This window comes from Ovis canadensis, chromosome 1 (assembly GCF_042477335.2).
Source record: "Ovis canadensis isolate MfBH-ARS-UI-01 breed Bighorn chromosome 1, ARS-UI_OviCan_v2, whole genome shotgun sequence".
Taxonomy (NCBI): Eukaryota; Metazoa; Chordata; class Mammalia; order Artiodactyla; family Bovidae; genus Ovis; species Ovis canadensis.
Window position 1 is genome coordinate 63,919,200 of NC_091245.1, and position 18,553 is coordinate 63,937,752.

The 18,553-nt window shown below is 37.8% G+C and overlaps 1 protein-coding gene across 5 annotated transcripts in view; it reads right to left on the bottom strand.

The window, feature by feature from the left end:
* Positions 1 to 18,553, bottom strand: part of COL24A1 (collagen type XXIV alpha 1 chain) — a 392,145-nt gene that overhangs the window by 205,228 nt on the left and 168,364 nt on the right. For all 5 annotated transcript variants that reach the window (XM_069596518.1, XM_069596489.1, XM_069596509.1 and 2 more), the window contains one exon: positions 17,702 to 17,755. In XM_069596518.1, coding sequence (XP_069452619.1) covers positions 17,702 to 17,755 — 54 coding nt within the window. The remainder of the gene's footprint in view (positions 1 to 17,701; positions 17,756 to 18,553) is intronic.

Sequence of the window (18,553 nt, forward strand, 5' to 3'; positions counted from 1 at the left end):
AGGTTCCTTTTTCCTTCCTCTTCCAAGATTAATTTATAATCTTAAAGGAATAAAAGTTGAGTTAAAGGGGAATTAGTTACAGACTGTTTATAGGAAACACCTCTAAAACATAAAAATGAGGAAAATTAAATTAAAAAAATAGGAGGATTTATGCAAAGCAATTTACCAGCCACAAAATAGCTGAAGTAGGTGGCTCAGATGGTAAAGAATCTGCCTGCAATGCAAGAGATGGGGGTTCATCCCTGGGTTGGGAAGATCCCCTGGAAAAGGAAATGGTAACCCATCATAGTATTCTTGCTGAAGAATTCCTTAGACAGAGGTGCCTGGTGGGCTACAGTCCATGGGGTCACAAAGAGTCAGACATAGCTGAATGACTAACACATTGAACTCCAGAGCTAACAGATTTTAGGGTAAAACAGATTATTAGCATTAAGAGGGTCATTTGATAATGATCAAAGCCTATGTTCATTAGGAAGAGAAAAACCAGAAAATTTTTATGCACTGAGGAACACAACTTCTAAATATAGACAATAAAACTGATAAAGATGAATTGAGGAATCCACTATTAGGGAAATTTCAACAGGTCTCTTCCAGAAATTAAGTAATTGAAGTATGTATGTAGTTTGATTTCCTTTATATTGATTTCTAAAACAAGCAAAATAAATATTATGAGTATAAACATAGATGGTGACAGGGAGAGAACAAAGCCTCACCCATCAGTAGACAGTCGGATTAAAGATTTACTGAGCATGCCCTGCCCACCAGAGGAGGACCCAGTTTTCCTCACAGCCAGGCTCTCCAATCAGAAAGCTTGCATAAGCCTCTTATTCTCATTCATCAGAGGGCAGACGGAAGAAGCAAAAACTATAATCCCACAGTCTCCAGAATGAAAACCACAATCACAGAAAGCTAACCAATAACCATGTGATAATCACACAGATCACAGCCTTGTATAACTCAATGAAGGTACAAGGCACGCTGTGCAGAGCCACCCAAGACAGATGGGTCATGGTGAAGAGTTCTGACCAAATATGGTCTACTGGAGGAAGGAATGCCAAAGTACTGCAGCATTCTTGCCTGGAGAACCCCGCAAACAGCATGAAAAGGAAAAAAGATATAACACTGGAAGATGAGACCCCCACCCATTCCCCGCCCCCACCTCAGGTGGATAGGTGTCCAACAGGCTGCTAGGGAAGACAGGAGAAATAGTTCCAGAAAGAATGAAGAGGCTGAGCCAAAGTGTAAATAACACTAAGATGTGGATGTGTCTGGTAGTGAAAGTAAAGTCCCATTCTGTAAAGAACAGTATCACATAGGAACCTGGAGTGTTAGATCTATGAATCAAGGTAAATTGGATAAGGTCAAACAGGAGATGGCAAAAGTGAACAACATCTTAGGAATCTGTCAACTAAAATGGACAGGAATGGACAAATTTAATTCAGATGACCTTTATATCTACTACCGTGGGCAAGAATCCCTAGAAGAAATTGAATAGCCCTCATGGTCAATAAAACAAAGTTCATAATGCAGGACTTGGGTACAACCTCAAAAACAACAGAATGATCTCGTTTCACTTCCAAGGCAAATCATGTAACATCACAGTAATCTAAGACTATGCCCTAACCACTAATGCTGAAGAAGCTGAACGGTTCTATGAAGACCTACCTGATCTTCTAGAACTAACACCAAAAAAAGATGTCCTTTTCATTATAGGGGACTAGAATGAAAAAGTAGGAAGTCAAGAGATACCAGGAGTGACAAGCAAGTTCGGCTTTGGAGTGCAAAATGAAGCAGGGCAAAGGCTAACAGAGTTTTGCCAAGAGGATACACCGGTCATAGCAAACACTCTCTTCCAATAATAAAAGAGTCAACTCCACATATGGACATCACCAGGTGGTCAACACCAAAATCAGATTGACTATATTCTTGGCATCTGAAGATGGAGAAGCTCTATTCATCCACCAAAAGCAAGACCTGGAGCTGAGTGTGACTGTGCTCAGATCATCAGCTCCTCATTGCAAAATTAAAGCTTAAATTGAAGAAAGAAGGGAAAATCACTAGGCCATTCAGGTATTGCTGTTGTTGTTGCTCAGTCACCAAGTCATATGCAACTCTCTGCAACCACATTGACTGCAGGACACCAGGCCCCCCCATCCCCTTAACATCTCCCAGAGGTTGTCCAAGTTCCTGTCCACTGAATCAGTCATACCATCCACCCATCTCATCCTCTGTAGCCCTCTTCTCCTTCTGCCTTCAATATTTCCCAGCATCAGGGGCTTTTCCAATAAGTCAGCTCTTTCCATCAGCTGGCCAAAGTATTAGAGCTTCAGCTTCAGCATCAGTCCTTCCAATGAGTATTCAGGGTTGATTTCCTTTAGAATTGTCTGGTTTGATCTCCTTGCTGTCCAAGGGACTCTCAAGAGTCTTTTCTAGCACCACAGTACAAAAGCATCAATTCTTTGGTGTTCTGTCTTCGTTATGGTCCAACTCTCATAACCATACATGACTACATGCCTACATTCGGGTATGACCTAAATCAAATCCCTTATATAGTGGAGGTGACAAATAGATTAAAGGGATTAGATCTGGTAGATGGAATGCCTTGAAGAACTATGGACAGAGATTTGTAACATTTGGGTACACAGATAGTAGTGACCAAAACCATCCTCAAGAAAAAGTAATGGAATAATGCAAAGTGGCCATCTGAGGAGGCCTTACAGATAGGTGAGAAAAGAGGAGAAGCAAAACAAGAAAGGAAGAATATACCCAACTGAATGTAGAGTCAGAGAACAGCAAGAAGAGATAAAAAAAATCTTAAGTGAACAATGCAAAGAAATAGAGGAAAACATTACAATGGGAAAGACTAGCAATCTCTTCATGAAAATTGCATATTTTCATGCAAAGATGGGCACAATAAAGGACAGAATCAACAAGGACCTAACAGAAGCAGAAGAGATTAAGAAGAAGTGGCAAGAATACACAGATAACTACATGAAAAAGGTGTTAATGACCCAGATAACCATGGTGGTGTGCCTAGAACCAGACATCCTGGAGTATGCACTCAAGTGGGCCTTAGGAAGCAAAGGTAGTGAACAAAGCTAGCGGAGGTGATGGAATTCCTGCTGAACTATTTCAAATGCTAAAAGATGATGCTGTGAAAGTGCTGCACTCAATATGCCAACAATTTTGGAAAGGGCAGCAGTATCCATAGGACTGGAAAAGGTCAGTTTTCATTCCAACCCCAAAGAAAGTCAATGCCAAAGAATGTTCAAACTACCACACAATTGCACTCATCTCACATGCTAGCAAAGTCATGCTCAAAATTCTCCAAGCCAGGCTTCAATAGTATGTGAACTAAGAACTTGCAAATGTACAAACTGAATTTTTAAAAAGCAGAGGAATCAGAGATCAAATTGCCGACATAAGTTGGATCATAGAAAAAGCAAGGGAATTCCAAAAAATTATCTACTTCTGCATCACTGACTATGTGACAAATAAAAAGGATCACACGAGACTAATACCAGTAACAAACTGGATAACCTAGAAGAAACAGGTAAAATTCCTAGAAATACACAACCTACCAAAACTGAATCATAAAGAAAGAGAAAATCTTAACATAACTATAATTAGTAAGGAGACTGAATCATTCATCCAAAACCTCCCAGGAAATAACAAAACCTAGGATGGTTTCCCTGGAGAAGTCTACCACACATTTAAAAAAGAATTAATGTAAATCCTTCTGAAACTCTTCCAGAAAAGTTGAAGAGGGAATATTTTCAAAGTCATTTTATGAGGCCAGAGTTACCCTGATACCAAATCAAATAAAGATATTACTAGAACATAAAATTAGTGGCCAATATCTTTAATGAAAATAGATGTGAAAGTCCTTGAAAAAAACTAGCAATTGTGGGGTAGTCCAAGATGGCACCTCCTTCCATGGACATACCAAATCTACAACTACCTATAGAACAATTACCACTGAAAAAGAACTAGCTACACAGCACCCCCGCCCCCTCCACAACAAAGGATAAAAAAAGCCTCACTGAGATAAGTAGGAGAGGTAGACATATGGTTTCATCAAAAATTTCACCTCCAATAAGCAACCCCCTTAAGGGAGAGATCTCATGGTTTGGGGCTACTCCCTGAGATACAAGGGGTTTATACCAAACCTCAATAGCTGCACTAAAAAAATAAGGGTCCCCAAAATCTGGCTTTCAAAACTCAATGGGGCTTAATCCAAGGGAACTGGGGGCTACGGAATCTGATATACTCCTTTTGAAGGACTCATGCATGGTCTCACACTTTCTGGGACTCACTGCAAAAGCAGTAGTTAGAGAAGTTCATGGGCCACGTGTGAAGGAGACTGATTTACTAATCTTAAAGTGACTGCTAGTGAGGCAGGTATGAGCTGGGACTTTGGGACCGAGGTGATGATGAGCACCATTTTTGAAATTTCCCTACACCTTTATAACACAAGTGGGTACACACAGACACAGCTTCCCTAAAGCACAGTATTGTAATTTTTTTTAAAGCACATTAAAAGTATCATACACAAAGATCAGGTGGGATTTATTCCAGGGATATAAGAATGATTCAACATTTCTGCATGAAATCAATCAAGGTCATAAACTACATTAACAAAATGAAACATAAAACTCACATGCTCATCTCAATAGATGTAAAAAAGCATTTGACAAAATTAAAATACACTTATGATTTAAAAAAAGAAACAAGTGAGTATAGAGAGAATGTACCTCAACATAAAAATCCATATATGACAAATATACAGCTACCTTCATAAGCAACAGTGAAAAGCTGAAAGATGTTTTTTCTAAGATTAGAAACAATTAAAGACACCCATTTCTATCACTTCTAATCAACACAGAATTGAAAGTCTGAGCCACAGCAATTAGCCAAAAAATAGAAATAGATAAAAGGCATCCAAGTTAGAAATGAAAAAGCAAAACTGTCACTATTTGCAGATAATAGGGCTGCCCTGGTGGCTCAGATGGTAAAGACTCTGCCTGCAATGCAGGAAACCTGGGTTCGCTCCCTGGGTTGGGAAGATCCCCTGGAGGAGGGCATGGCAACACTCCTGTATTCTTGTCTGGAGAATTTCCATGGACAGATGAGCCTGTTGGGCTACAGTCCACGGGGTTTCAAAGAGTCAGACATGACTGAGTGACTAAGCACAGCATGACTATCATACATATAAATTCAAAAAGACTCCACCAAAAAAGTTAGAATTAATAGATGAATTCAGTAGAGTTGCAGGATGCAAAATCAATACACAGATATCTGCTGCAATTCTATATAAACCAAAAAAACAGTGAAATGAACAAAACAATCCCATTTAACAATTGCACCCAAAAAGAATAAAACACAAAGGAATAAATTTAATCAGCAAGGTCAAAGACCTATCCACTGAAAATACACTGATGAAAGAAATTTAAAAGGACAAAAATAAATGGAAAGAGAGTCCACTACAAAACATTACTGATAGAAATTTAAAAAGACACAAACAATGAAAGGACTTTCCATACTCATGGATTGGAAGGCTTAAAATTTTTAAAATGTCCATACCATCCAACCAACAGATTCAAAGCAATCCTAGTGGAATTTTATGTAGGTAGAAAAAAAATTCTATAATTCATATGGAACTAAAAAGGACTGTGACTATCTACATCAACTCTGAGGAACAGTAACAAAGCTGAAGGCCTTACATTTCTTGATTTTAAAACATATTGCCAGTCTATGTCTGATGCAGGATGCAGCATGCTTGAGGCTGGTGCATGGGGATGACCCAGAAAGATGTTATGGGGAGGGAGGTGGGAGGGGGGTTCATGTTTGGGAATGCATGTAAGAATTAAAGATTTTAAAATTTAAAAAATAAAAAACTAAAATAAAAAAAAATAAAATAAAACATATTACCAAGCTAAAATAATCCAAACAGTTTAATATGAGCAAAAAACAGAGATATAGATCAATGGCAAGTATTCTTGTCTGGAAAACCACATGAACAGTAGCTTTCATCCAGAAAGAATGAAGAGACAGAGCCAAAGTAAAAACAACACCCAGTTGTGGATGTGACTGGTGATGGAAGTAAAGTCCGATGCTGTAAGAACAATAGTAGATAGGAACCTGGAATGTTAGGTCCATGAATCACAGTAAACTGGAAGTGGTCAAACAGGAGATGGCAAGAGTGAACATTTTAGGAATCAGGGAACTAAAATGGACTGGAATGGGTGAATTTAATTCAGATGACCATTATATCTACTAATTGGGCACAAATCCCTTAGAAGAAATGGAGTAGCCCTCATGGTCAACAAAAGAAAGTTCATAATGCAGGACTTGGGTACAATCTCAAAAATGACAGAATGACCTTGGTTCACTTCCAAGGCAAATCATTCAACATCACAGTAATCTAAGACTATGCCCCAACCACCAATGCTGAAGAAGCTGAAGTTGAATGGTTCTATGAAGACCTACAAAACTTTCTAGAACTAACACCCAAAAAAGATGTCCTTTTCCTTACAGGGGACTGGAATGCAAAAGTAAGAAGTCAAGAGATACCTGAAGTAACAAGCAAGTTTGGTTTTGGAGTACAAAATGAAGCAGGGTAAAGGCTAATAAAGTTTTGCCAAGACAACGCACTGGTCATAGCAAACACTCTCTTCCAACAATACAAGAGAAGACTCTATACATGGATGTCATCAGATGGTGAATACTGAAATCAGATTGATTATATTCTTTTCAGTCAAAGATGGAGAAGCTCTACACTGTCAGCAAAAACAAGACTGGGAGCTGACTGTGGCTCAGATCATGAACTCCTTATTGCCAAATATAGACATATATTGAAGAAAGTAGGGAAAACCACTAGACCATGCAGGTAAGACCTAAATCAAATCCCTTACGATTATGCAGTGGAAGTGACAAACAGATTCAAGGGATTAGATCTGATAGACAGAATGCCTGAAGAAGTATGGACGGAGATTTATGACATTGTATAGGAGGAAGTGATCAAGACCATCTGCAAGAAAAAGAAATGGAAAAAGGCAAAATGGTTGTCTGAGGAGGTCTTACAAACAGCTACAAAAAGAAAAGAAGCAAAAGGCAAAGGAGAAAAGATATACCCATTTGAATGCAGAGTTTGAAAGAATAGCAAGGAGAGATAACAAGGCCTTCCTCAGTGATCAATGTAAAGAAATAGAAGAAAATAACAGAATGGGAAACGGTAGAGATCTCTTCAAGAAAATCAGAGATACCAAGGGACTATTTCATGCAAAGATGGGCTCAATAAAGGACAGAAATGGTATGGACCTACCACAAGCAGAAGCTATTAAGAGGTGGCAAGAATACACAACAGAACTATACAAAAAAGATCTTCATGACCCAGATAACTACGATGGTGTGATCACTCACCTAGAACCAGATATGCTGGAATGTGAATTCAAGTGGGCCTTAGGAACGATTACTACGAACAAAGCCATTGGAGGTGATGAATTCCAGTTGAGCAATTTTAAATCCTAAAAGGTGATGCTGTAAAAGTGCTGCATTCAACATGCCAGCAAATTTAGACAACTCAGCAGTGGCCACAGGACTGGAAAGGGTCTAACCCCAAAGAAAGGCAATGCCAAAGAACATTCAAACTACTGCACAATTGCACTCTTCTCACAGGCTAGCAAAGTAATGCTAAATTTCTCCAAGACAGGCTTCATCAGTACGTGAACTGTGAACTTCCAGATGTTCAAGCTGAATTTAGAAAAGGCAGAGGAAACAGAGATCAAATTGCCAATGCCCACTGGATCATCAGAAAAGCATCTACTTCTGCTTTATTGACTATGCCAAAGCCTTTGACTGTGTGGATCACAACAAACTGGAAAATTCTGAAAGAGGTGGGAATACCAGACCACCTTACCTGTCTCCTGAGACATCTGTATGTAGGTCAAGAAGCAATAGTTAGAACAGGACATGGAACAACAGACTGGTTCCAAATAGGGAAAGGAATATATCAAGGCTGTATACTGTCATCCAGCTTATTTAATGTATATGCAGAGTACATTATGCAAAATGCTAGGTTGGATGAAGCACAAGCTAGAATCAAGATTGCTGGGAGAAATATCAACCTCAGATATGCAGATGACACCACCCTTATGGAAGAAAGCAAAGAAGAACTAAAGAGCCTCTTGATGAAAGTGAAAGAGGAGAGTGAAAAAGTTGTCTTAAGACTCAACATTCAAAAAATGAAGATCATGGCATCTGGTCCCATCATTTCATGGCAAGTAGATGAGGAAACAATGGAAACAGCGACAGACTCTTTCTTTTCAGACTTTATTTTTTTGGTGCTCTAAAATCACTGCAGATGGCAACTCCAGTCATGAAATTAAAACACACTTGTTCCTTGGAAGAACATCTATGATAAACTAGTGAAAGTGGAGTCACTCAGTCATATCCCGACTCTTTGCGATCTCATGGACTGTAGCCCACAAGGCTCCTCAGTCCATGGAAATTTTCCAGGCAAGAGTGCTGGAGTGCGTTGCCATTTCCTTCTCCAGGGGATCTTCCTGACCCAGGGATCAAACCCGGGTCTCCCACATTGCAGGCAGACGCTTTACTGACTGAGCCACCAGGGAAGCCCATGATAAACCTAGATAGCATTTAAAAAACAGAGACATTACTTTGCCAACTAAGGTCTGTCTAGTCAAAATTATGGTTTTTTCAGTAGTAATGTATGGATGTGAGAGTTGGACCATAAAGAAAGCTAAGCACCGAAGAATTGATGTTTCTAAATAGTGGTTTTGGAGAAGACTCTTGAGAGTCCCTTGGACTGCAAGGGGATCAAACCAGTGAATCCTAAAGGAAATTAGTTCTGAATATTCATTGGAAGGACTGATGCTGTAGCTCAAATTCCAATACTTTGGCCACCTGATATGAAGAACTGACTCATTGGAAAAGACTCTGAATCTAGGAAGGATTAAAGGCAGGAGAAGGGGACGATAAAGGATGAGATGGTTGGATGGCATCACTGACTCAATAGACATGAGTTTGAGCAAGCCCCAGAAATTGGTGATGGACAGGGAAGCCTGGTGTGCTGCAGTCCAGCTGATGCCCATAAGTGGAACAATGTTAATGTTCCTTGATGTATGAGTGGATAGATAAAATATGGATTTTTAAACTATTGTATAAGGGACTATTTTCGTGCAGCTTTCAAAAAGAGTGAAATTCTGACATAGGCCATAATATGGATGAACCCTGAAGAAATTATGCTAAGTAAAATATGCCAGTCCCAGAAAGACAAATATTGCATAATTCTAATTATATGAAGTATCTAAAGTGGATTCTTTATTGTCTGAGCCCCCAGGGATGCCCATTTAGACTAATAGAAGCAGAAAGAATGATGGTTGTAGGGATTATGGGAGGTGGAAATTGGAGTTGCTATTAAATGGGTACAAAGTTTCAGTGGTGCAAGGTGAAAACATTCTAGAGATCTGCTGTGCAAAAATATGCATACAGTTAATATTGTACTACATACTTAAAAATCCCTGTCCATCACCAACTCCCGGTGCTTGCTCAAACTCATGTCCATCGAGTCGGTGATGCCATCCAACTATATCATCCTCTGTTGTGCCCTTCTCCTTCCACCTTCAATCTTTCCCAGCATCACGGTTTTTTCCAATGAGTCAGCTCTTTGCATTAGGTGGCCAAAGTATTGGAGCTTCAGCTACAGCATCAGTCATTCCAATAAATATTCAGGACTGATTTCCTTTAGGATGGACTGGTTGGATCTCCTTGCTGTCCAAGGCACTCTCAAGAGTCTTCTCCAACACCATAGTTCAAAAGCATCAGTTCTTCGGTTCTCAGCTTTCTTTCTGGTCCAACTCTCACATCTCTACATGACTACTGGAAAAACCATAGCTTTGACTATATGACTTTGGCACAATGTAATGTCTCTGCTTTTTAATATGGTGTCTAGATTTGTCATATATTTTATTTTTAGTTTTCATCTTCAGTTCAGTTCAGTCACTCAGTCGTGTCCGACTCTTTGTGACCCCATGAATCGCAGCATGCCAGGCCTTCCTGTCCATCACCATCTCCTGGAGTTCACTCAGACTCAAGTCCATCGAGTCCATGATGCCATCCAGCCATCTCATCCTCAGCCGTCCCCTTCTCCTCCTGCCCCCAATCCCTCCCAGCATCAGAGTCTTTTCCAATGAGTCAACTCTTTGCATGAGGTGGCCAAAGTACTGGAGTTTCAGCTTTAGCATCATTCCTTCCAAAGAAATCCCAGGGCTGATCTCCTTCAGAATGGACTGGTTGGATCTCCTTGCAGTCCAAGGGACTCTCAAGAGTCTTCTCCAACATCACAGTTCAAACGCATCAATTCTTCGGCGCTTAGCCTTCTTCACAGTCCAACTCTCACATCCATACATGATCACAGGAAAAACCATAGCCTTGACTAGACAGACCTTTGTTGGCAAAGTAATGTCTCTGCTTTTGAATATACTATCTGGGTTGGTCATAACTTTTCTTCCAAGGAGTAAGAGTCTTTTAATTTCACGGCTGTAGTCATCATCTGCAGTGATTTTGGAGCCCCTCAAAACAAAGTCTGATACTGTTTCTACTGTTTCCCCATCTATTTCCCATGAAGTGATGGGACCGGATGCCATGATCTTTGTTTTCTGAATGTTGAGCTTTAACCCAACTTTTTCGCTCTCCTCTTTGACTTTCATCAAGAGGCTTTTTAGCTCCTCTTCACTTTCTGCCATCTTATTTTCAAGTAATTGCTTAACAAAGTCCATTGCCCACTGTACAAACTCAATAAATACTTCTCAGCTGACTAAATGCTGCCTGGAAAATCAAATGGTTAAGATAGGAAGTCAATGTACAAAATCTTGACTTTGGAATGTGCCTATTCAGGGTGGGGTTGCTGTGATCTCAGAGAACTATTTAGGAATGCAAGTTAGCTCACCTATATACAGGTAAGCATATAACATACTTTAATAATTCAGTGTAAAAAATTATTTCCATATATTCTGTAACATAACCTCTCAAATAGAACTTTTCTAAAAACTTAACAGGGATATTATACAATAGACAAGAACAGCCTGTTGTTAGCATCTTTAATTCCATAGCCAAAGCAACAACACAAACCATTATGGCAACAAATAAATCATTCCTTTCTTTACTGAAGAACAGAGAATATTTACTGGGTACTCGCTTTCTGCAGTAAGCAGCAAGGGATGTGGTTTTGCTAACGTTATGGAATGCATGAAAGCAGTTGCCAAATTGGGAAGCTCTCAAGAAGGCTTGCTGAAGTATGTTTTGTAACTATATACACACATACATACACACACAATCCCACAATGGATGGAACCATAATTAACACAAGTTTCCAAAGTTAGTTTGAGGTTTTTATTCAACTGGCAGAAAATGAGGAGAAAATAAAAGGCTTCTTTTAGAGCTGTGCCAAATTTCTCTGGAAGGAACACATTTTGTTTGCAAATAGGATAACCACGTATTTCAAATAGAGTGCACATAGTTTTCTTGATGACTAATTTATATAGCCTAAACAGAACTTTAATAATTTACACTGTCCTCAATTTCCAAATAAGATATATATATGAAAATAAAAAGTTTTAAGATGTTTCCATGACATAATGTATACAACCTAAGAAACACATCATGTGAATAGGGTCAATATGTATGTCTCTATTTTTCCAATTTTAGAATTTCTGGAACAATTTCAAGGCAAATAGGAAAGATGAAAAAACGAGACAAAAACAGACCCTTCCCAACCTAGAAAACATAAAATCATACTCCTCTTCTTTTAAAATTTTCTGGTTCTCTTGATTAAATCATCTAAGATATTAAAATTCAGTGATGTGTAGAAAAATAGTTAGTTTCATAATGTTGGTGCTAATGAGGCCATAAGTCATATTATTGAAAAAAAATTAGATAAAGTTATCCAAAAAGTAATTACTACTCACTGGAAATTCAACCATTAATATTCATTAAAATGTCTTGCCTTCAGGTCTGTGTCACACTTTTAAATATTGTAATTTTAAAACTGAAGAAAGCAACGAGAAGGAAGTTAAAGATTAGTATTATAATAGTATTCAGGACGTCAACTGGCTTTCTTCAGTTCTGACATTTTTCTTAATGAAAATTTAAGAGAAACACAATTTACAAACTGAAGAGGATTTACAAAGTTATCCTGTGTTCTTCACCTAGTATGATATGCATAATTTAAAACATTAAATTAAGGAGTTGAGGGCAAGATGGAGTGGAAATTAAGAGGTACAAACTACTATGTATAAAAAAATAAAAAGTGCTACATTAAAAGGATCATACACCATGATCAACTTAGATTTATCCCAGAGGTGCAAGGATTTTTCAATATGTGCAAATCAATCAGTATGATACACCACATCAACAAATTGCAACACCATATGACCATCTCAATAGATGTAGAAAAAGCCTTTGACAAAATTCAACATCCATTTATGATTTTAAAAAAACCTCTCTAGAAAGTGGGCATAAAGAGACCATCCCTCAACATAATAAAGGCCACATATGACAAAACTGCAGATAAATCATACTCAGCTGTGAAAAGCTGAAAGCATTTCCTCTAAAATCAGGAACAAGACAAGGATTTCCACTCTTACCACTTTTAACCAACTTAGGTTTGGAAGTACTAGCCATAGCCATTACTGAAGGAAAAAAATGAAGGTACTCTAAATTAGAAAAGAAGAAGTAAAATGGTCACTGTTTGCGGATGACGTAATACTACACAGAAAATCCTAAAGATACTACCAGAAAACTACTAGAGCTCATCAATGAATTTGGCAAAATTGCAGTATACAAAAATAATACACAGAAATCTCGTATATTTCTATACCTTAACAATGAAGAATCAGAAAGAAAAATTAATAAAACAATCCCACTTACCACTGCAACAAAAAGGATAAAATACCTAGGAATAAACCCATATAAGGAGGCAAAAGACCTGTACTCCAAAAACTGTAAGATGCTGATGAAAGTGAAGATGACACAAACAGATGGAAAAAATATAAATGTTTTTGGACTGGAAGAATCAACATTGTCAAAATGACTATACTATCAGGGCAATCTACAGATCCAGTGCAATCCCTATTAAATTACCAATGGCATTTCTCACAGAACTAGAACAAAAATCTTAAAATCTGTAGGGAGACACAGAACCCCCTGAATAGTCAAAGCAGTCTTGAGAAAGAAAAACAGAGCTGGAAGAATCACCTTCCCTGACTTCAGACCATACTATACAGCTACAGTCACCAGAACAGAAACATCCATCGACAGAACAGGGTAGAAAGTCCAGAAATAAACCCACACACCTATGGTCATCTAATCTACAACAAAGGAGTCAAGAATATACAATGGAGAAAAGACAGTATCTTCAATAAGTGGTATTGGAAAAATAGGACAGCTATGTGTAAAAAAATGAAATTAGAACATTCTTTGCCACCATGCAAAAAAATAAACTCAAAATGGATTAAAGACCTAAATGTAAGATTGGATACTATAAAACTCTTAGAACATAGGGAGAGTATTCTTTGACATAAATTTCAGTAGCATATTTACTTGTCTCCTAGAGTAATGTAAATAAAAACAAAAATAAACAAGTGAGACCTAATCAAATTCAAAAACTTTTACACAAGCAAAGGAAACCATAAACAAAACCAAAAGACAACCCACAGAATGTGAGAAAATATTTGCAAAAAAAGAGACCAACAAGTGATTAACCGCTAAAATTTACAAACAACACACGCAACTCAATTAAAAAAAAAAACTAAATCAAAAGATGGACAGAAAATCTAAACAGACATTTAACCAAATGAGACATACAGATGGCCAAGACATATGAAAATATACTCAATATTGTTAATTATTAGAGAAATGCAAATCAAAACTACAATGAGACAATACCTCCCACCAGTCAGAAGGACCATCGAGTCCACTCAGGCTCACGACCATCGAGTCTGCAAACAATGCTGGAGAAGGTGTGTAGAAAAGGGAATCCTTCTACAGAGTTTGGTAATGTAAATTGTTCCAGCTACTGTGGAGAACAGTATGACAGTTCCCGACGAAATTAAAAATAGAGCTACTACATGATCCAGCAATCCCACTCCTGGGTACATATCTGGAGAAAATCATAATTCAAAAAGGCATATGTGCCCCAATGTTCACCGCAGCATACAATAGCCAGGACATGTTTTCAGGGAGGAGGGGACATAGTATACCTATGACTGATTCATGTTGATGTTTGGTAGAAATCAACACAATACTGTAAAACAATTATCCTTCAACCAAAAATAAATAAATTCTAAAAAAATAGCAAGGACATGGAAGCAACCTAAATGTCCATGGAGCAAAAGTCACTCAGTTGTGTCCAACTCTGCGATCCCATGGACTCCATGGAATTCTCCAGGCCAGAATACTGGAGTAAATAGCCTTTCCTGTCTCCAGGGGAATCTTACCAACCCAGTGATTGAACCCAGGTCTGCTTCATTGACGGCAGATTCTTTACCAGCTGAGCCACCAGGGAAGCCCCAAAAAACTGGAGTGAATAGCCTATCCCTTCTCCAGAAGATCTTCCTAACCCAGGAATTGAACCAGGGTCTCCTGCATTGCACATGGATTCTTTACCAACTGAGCTATTAGGGAAGTCCAGATAATATAGGAGAGGTGGTATGTATATACAGTGGAATATGACTCAGCCACTGAAAAGAATGAGATAATACAATTTGCAGCAACATGGATGGATGTGGAGACTATCATACTAAATGAAGTAAGTCAGAGAAAGACAAATATCATATGATATCAGTTATATGTGGAATCTAATAAAATGATACAAATGCACTTATTTACAAAACAGACACAGACTCACAAATTTAGAGAATGAACTTATGGTTACCAGTGTGGAAAGGTGTGGTGGAAGCATAGATTGTGAGTTTGGGACAGACAAGTATGCACTGCTATATTTAAAATATAAGAGCCTCTTGCTGAAAGTGAAAGAGGAAAGTGAAAAAGCTGACTTAAAACTCAACATTCAAAAAACTAAGATCGTGGCATTTGGTCCCATCACTTCATGGCAGTTGATGCGGAAACAACGGAAACAGTGACAGACTATTTTCCTGGGCTCCAAAATCACTGCAGATGGTGACTGCAGCCATGAAATTAAAAGAAACTTGCTCCCTAGAAGAAAAGCTATGACCAACCTAGACAGCATATTAAAAATTAGAGACATTACTTTGCTGACAAAGGTCTGTCTAGTCAAAGCTTTCCCAGAAGCCACATATGGATGTGTAAGTCGGACCATAAAGAAAGCTGAGTGCTGAAGAATTGATGCTTTTGAACTGTGGTGTTGGAGAAGATGCTTGAGAGTCCCTTGGACTGCAAGGAAATCAAACCAGTCAATCCTAAAGGAGATCAGACCTGAATATTCTTTGGAAGAACTGATGCTGAAGCTCCAATACTTTGGCCACCTGATGCAAAGATCTGACTCATTGGAAAAGACCCTGAATTTGGGAAAGATTGAAGACAGGAGGAGAAGGGGACAACAGAGGATGAGATGGTTGGATGGCAACACCAACTCGGTGGACATGAGTTTGAGCAAGCTGGGAAGCCTGGTGTGCTGCAATCCATGGGGTCACAAAGATTCGGACACGACTGAGTGACTGGACTGAACCACAGTAGTCCTGGTGAAGAATAAATAGGACCTAAACTAAAACATTAGCAATGAAAATGGCTTCAAGGGCAAAGTGGGGAAATTTGAGTCACAGTAGAGATCAGGATAAAGGTGATAATTGATGGCATGAAGTCATTCAGGAGCCAGGAGAAGGTTTGATACAAAACGTTAATGAAACCTGAATACTGAGGAAGGGGAGGAATACCTCTTCTATGGAGACAGAAAGGGAGGAGGAAATATGGTTGTGTATATATGGGGGGAGTTGACAGGTGGCCAGTAGTGTTGCCAGATAACACACGGCATGTCCAGTTAATTTGAACTTCACATAAACAGTGAATAACTTTTAAATACAATATGTTTCAAATACTGTACCTTCATATTCTCACAAGTTTCCTTTTCTTGAATGCCATACATCTCTTATATATAATGCCATGCATGCATACTTGTCTGCAAATTCCTATTCATTCATCATGTCAGCTCAAGTGCTACCTTCTCTACAAAGTGCAATCTGAGTCCCCTAACCCTGTACTCACACAGTATCACATATTATATGCTATTTACACAGTTATAATAAAGGATTTGCTACATATATTCCTCTAGATTATAAGTTTCTTGAAAACAGGGAGCAGGACTTTTCACTTTTGTAGCCCTTGTCTAGCACAATGGATGTCATGTAAGAGGCAGTCAGTAAATATTTATTGATTGAATGAATGTTTTATTACACTTCAGATCTTTATAACTTCTTTTCCAGCTTTTTCTAGCTCATCTCTTTGCTTTCATTTTCTCTCCTGTTAAACCATTCTCCATGGCGACATAAGAGGTATCTTTATAAAACATAAATCACCTACAATGCTTTGCTCCTTAAAAATTGCTGATTACTTCATGATACGCATGGAAGAAGGAGAGACTCTTCAACATGGTCTTAAATCTTTCCCACAATTTAATCCCCAAACTAAGTGGTTAAGAGCTCTGACTTTGAAATCATGTCTGGATTAGAATCCTGTCTTAGTCACTTGAAAAGTTATGTGACTGTGAGGGAATAAGTTAACTATCTATAAAATAGGGGTAATATCTACCTCATAAAACTGCTGTGAAGATTAAAGGAGGTGTCTCCAAAACATTTACTATAGGGTTTTAGGACTTGCCACTATAGTACACTAACAAATATAGCTATATTAATATCCTTTCCAGCTTCATTCCCTAACACTTCCTCTCTACTCACACTAATAACCTTCTGCAGCAGCTACACTTCATAACATGCCAGTTCTCCAAACTTCTGGCTGTTTCACCATTCTGTGTATTTATTCACAATGCTTTATTTGTTTATAATGCTCATTCTATGGCAGCCTGCTTGGAAAGCCTGGCATTTAAAGTTCTGCTATGGATAATATCTAGTATATGCACACAGTAACAGTAAAGGAAGTTAGAAATGACCAGGTTTTTCTGGTAGTTTGTGCTATGTATAAATTCTCGAACTGCATAGGCTTTCTTTATTTTAATCAGTAGATATTTTACAGGCCCTAAATACTTTACTGGTGTTAGTGGTCAGAATACTCTCACCTATTTTGTGTATGCTATAGATTTTTGGCTTTTTAAATTTTTTTCACTTCTTAAAAGAAATCCATTTTCAGTTACTTGTGAGCTTTGCAAATACTGTCACCCTAATCTAAGTCTAGACCAAACCAGGAAAATCATTTCCAATAACCTGAACCCAAGAGACTGTATAAACATACTTCTACTCTAGGAGTATGTCTTTTGACACCAAAAAAACAACCAGACACGCAAACTACTTCCTGATTATTTTGAAATAAGATCTAAAAGGGTTTTTAAAATGTACTCGAGACAGCTCAAAAATATCCAGAAATGTTTTGATATTTCTAAAGTATTTTTTACCCATTCATGGAGATTTGAGAGTAGAAAACTACAGATACCATGCTCTTCCTTTTTTTCCTTTCTTTTTGTTTGTTTCTTTACCTTTGATCCTTCAGGGCCATTTTGTCCAGGAATCCCAATATCTCCAGGAAAACCCTAGGGAACACAAATAATACAGGGAGTTTATTCCATAGAAAATTACTTTAAATTTATTAAGCATACAAAAATTCCTTTTGCCTTTCTTTGAAGTCCAGTTAAAATGATTTATTCTCCTCAAAATTAATTAATTTAATACCTTTCAATATTAAAGATTGTTAGGCAGTTGTCTGATAATGGAATGCAAAACTTATAAAGTATACTAAAATAAAGCTTACTCCATCAATTATTCACAAGCAATCCTCAGACCCAAAGAAAATTCTCTAATCTAGTCTAAGAAATTTAAAAAATCATATTCAGAATCATTCAACACATGAAAAAGAAGACAAAAATATATGTAACAGGTCTTTTAAGTGTCATATGGGACACAGAGTCACCCAACAATTAAGAGAATGTACTTTGTTAGACTCACTGTTTACTGACTACACATGAATTCTTCTGTTTGGTAGAAAAGAAAAAAAACTCCACAGGTTACAGCTTAATATACAGGATACTAATTAGTTTTACATCAAACTCAACTATCTTATTCTAACATTCCCATATTCAACTGTCTATAAATAGATCAAATGTTCTTTGAATTTATTTTGACATTTTACTGGTTCTATCATTAGTTAATGAATTGAATAAAATCTTTGACCTATGTTTACTTAATATTTGCCTGAAAATCATAATATTACCTTTTTGGAAATTAAACTTTAGCAGTCTAAAACTGTTGTTTCAAGAAAAATGGACCAGTGTTAAATAAGTCTATGCTGAGATAAAGCCAAGAGTGTTGCTCTAAAATGTTAGAGCAATATT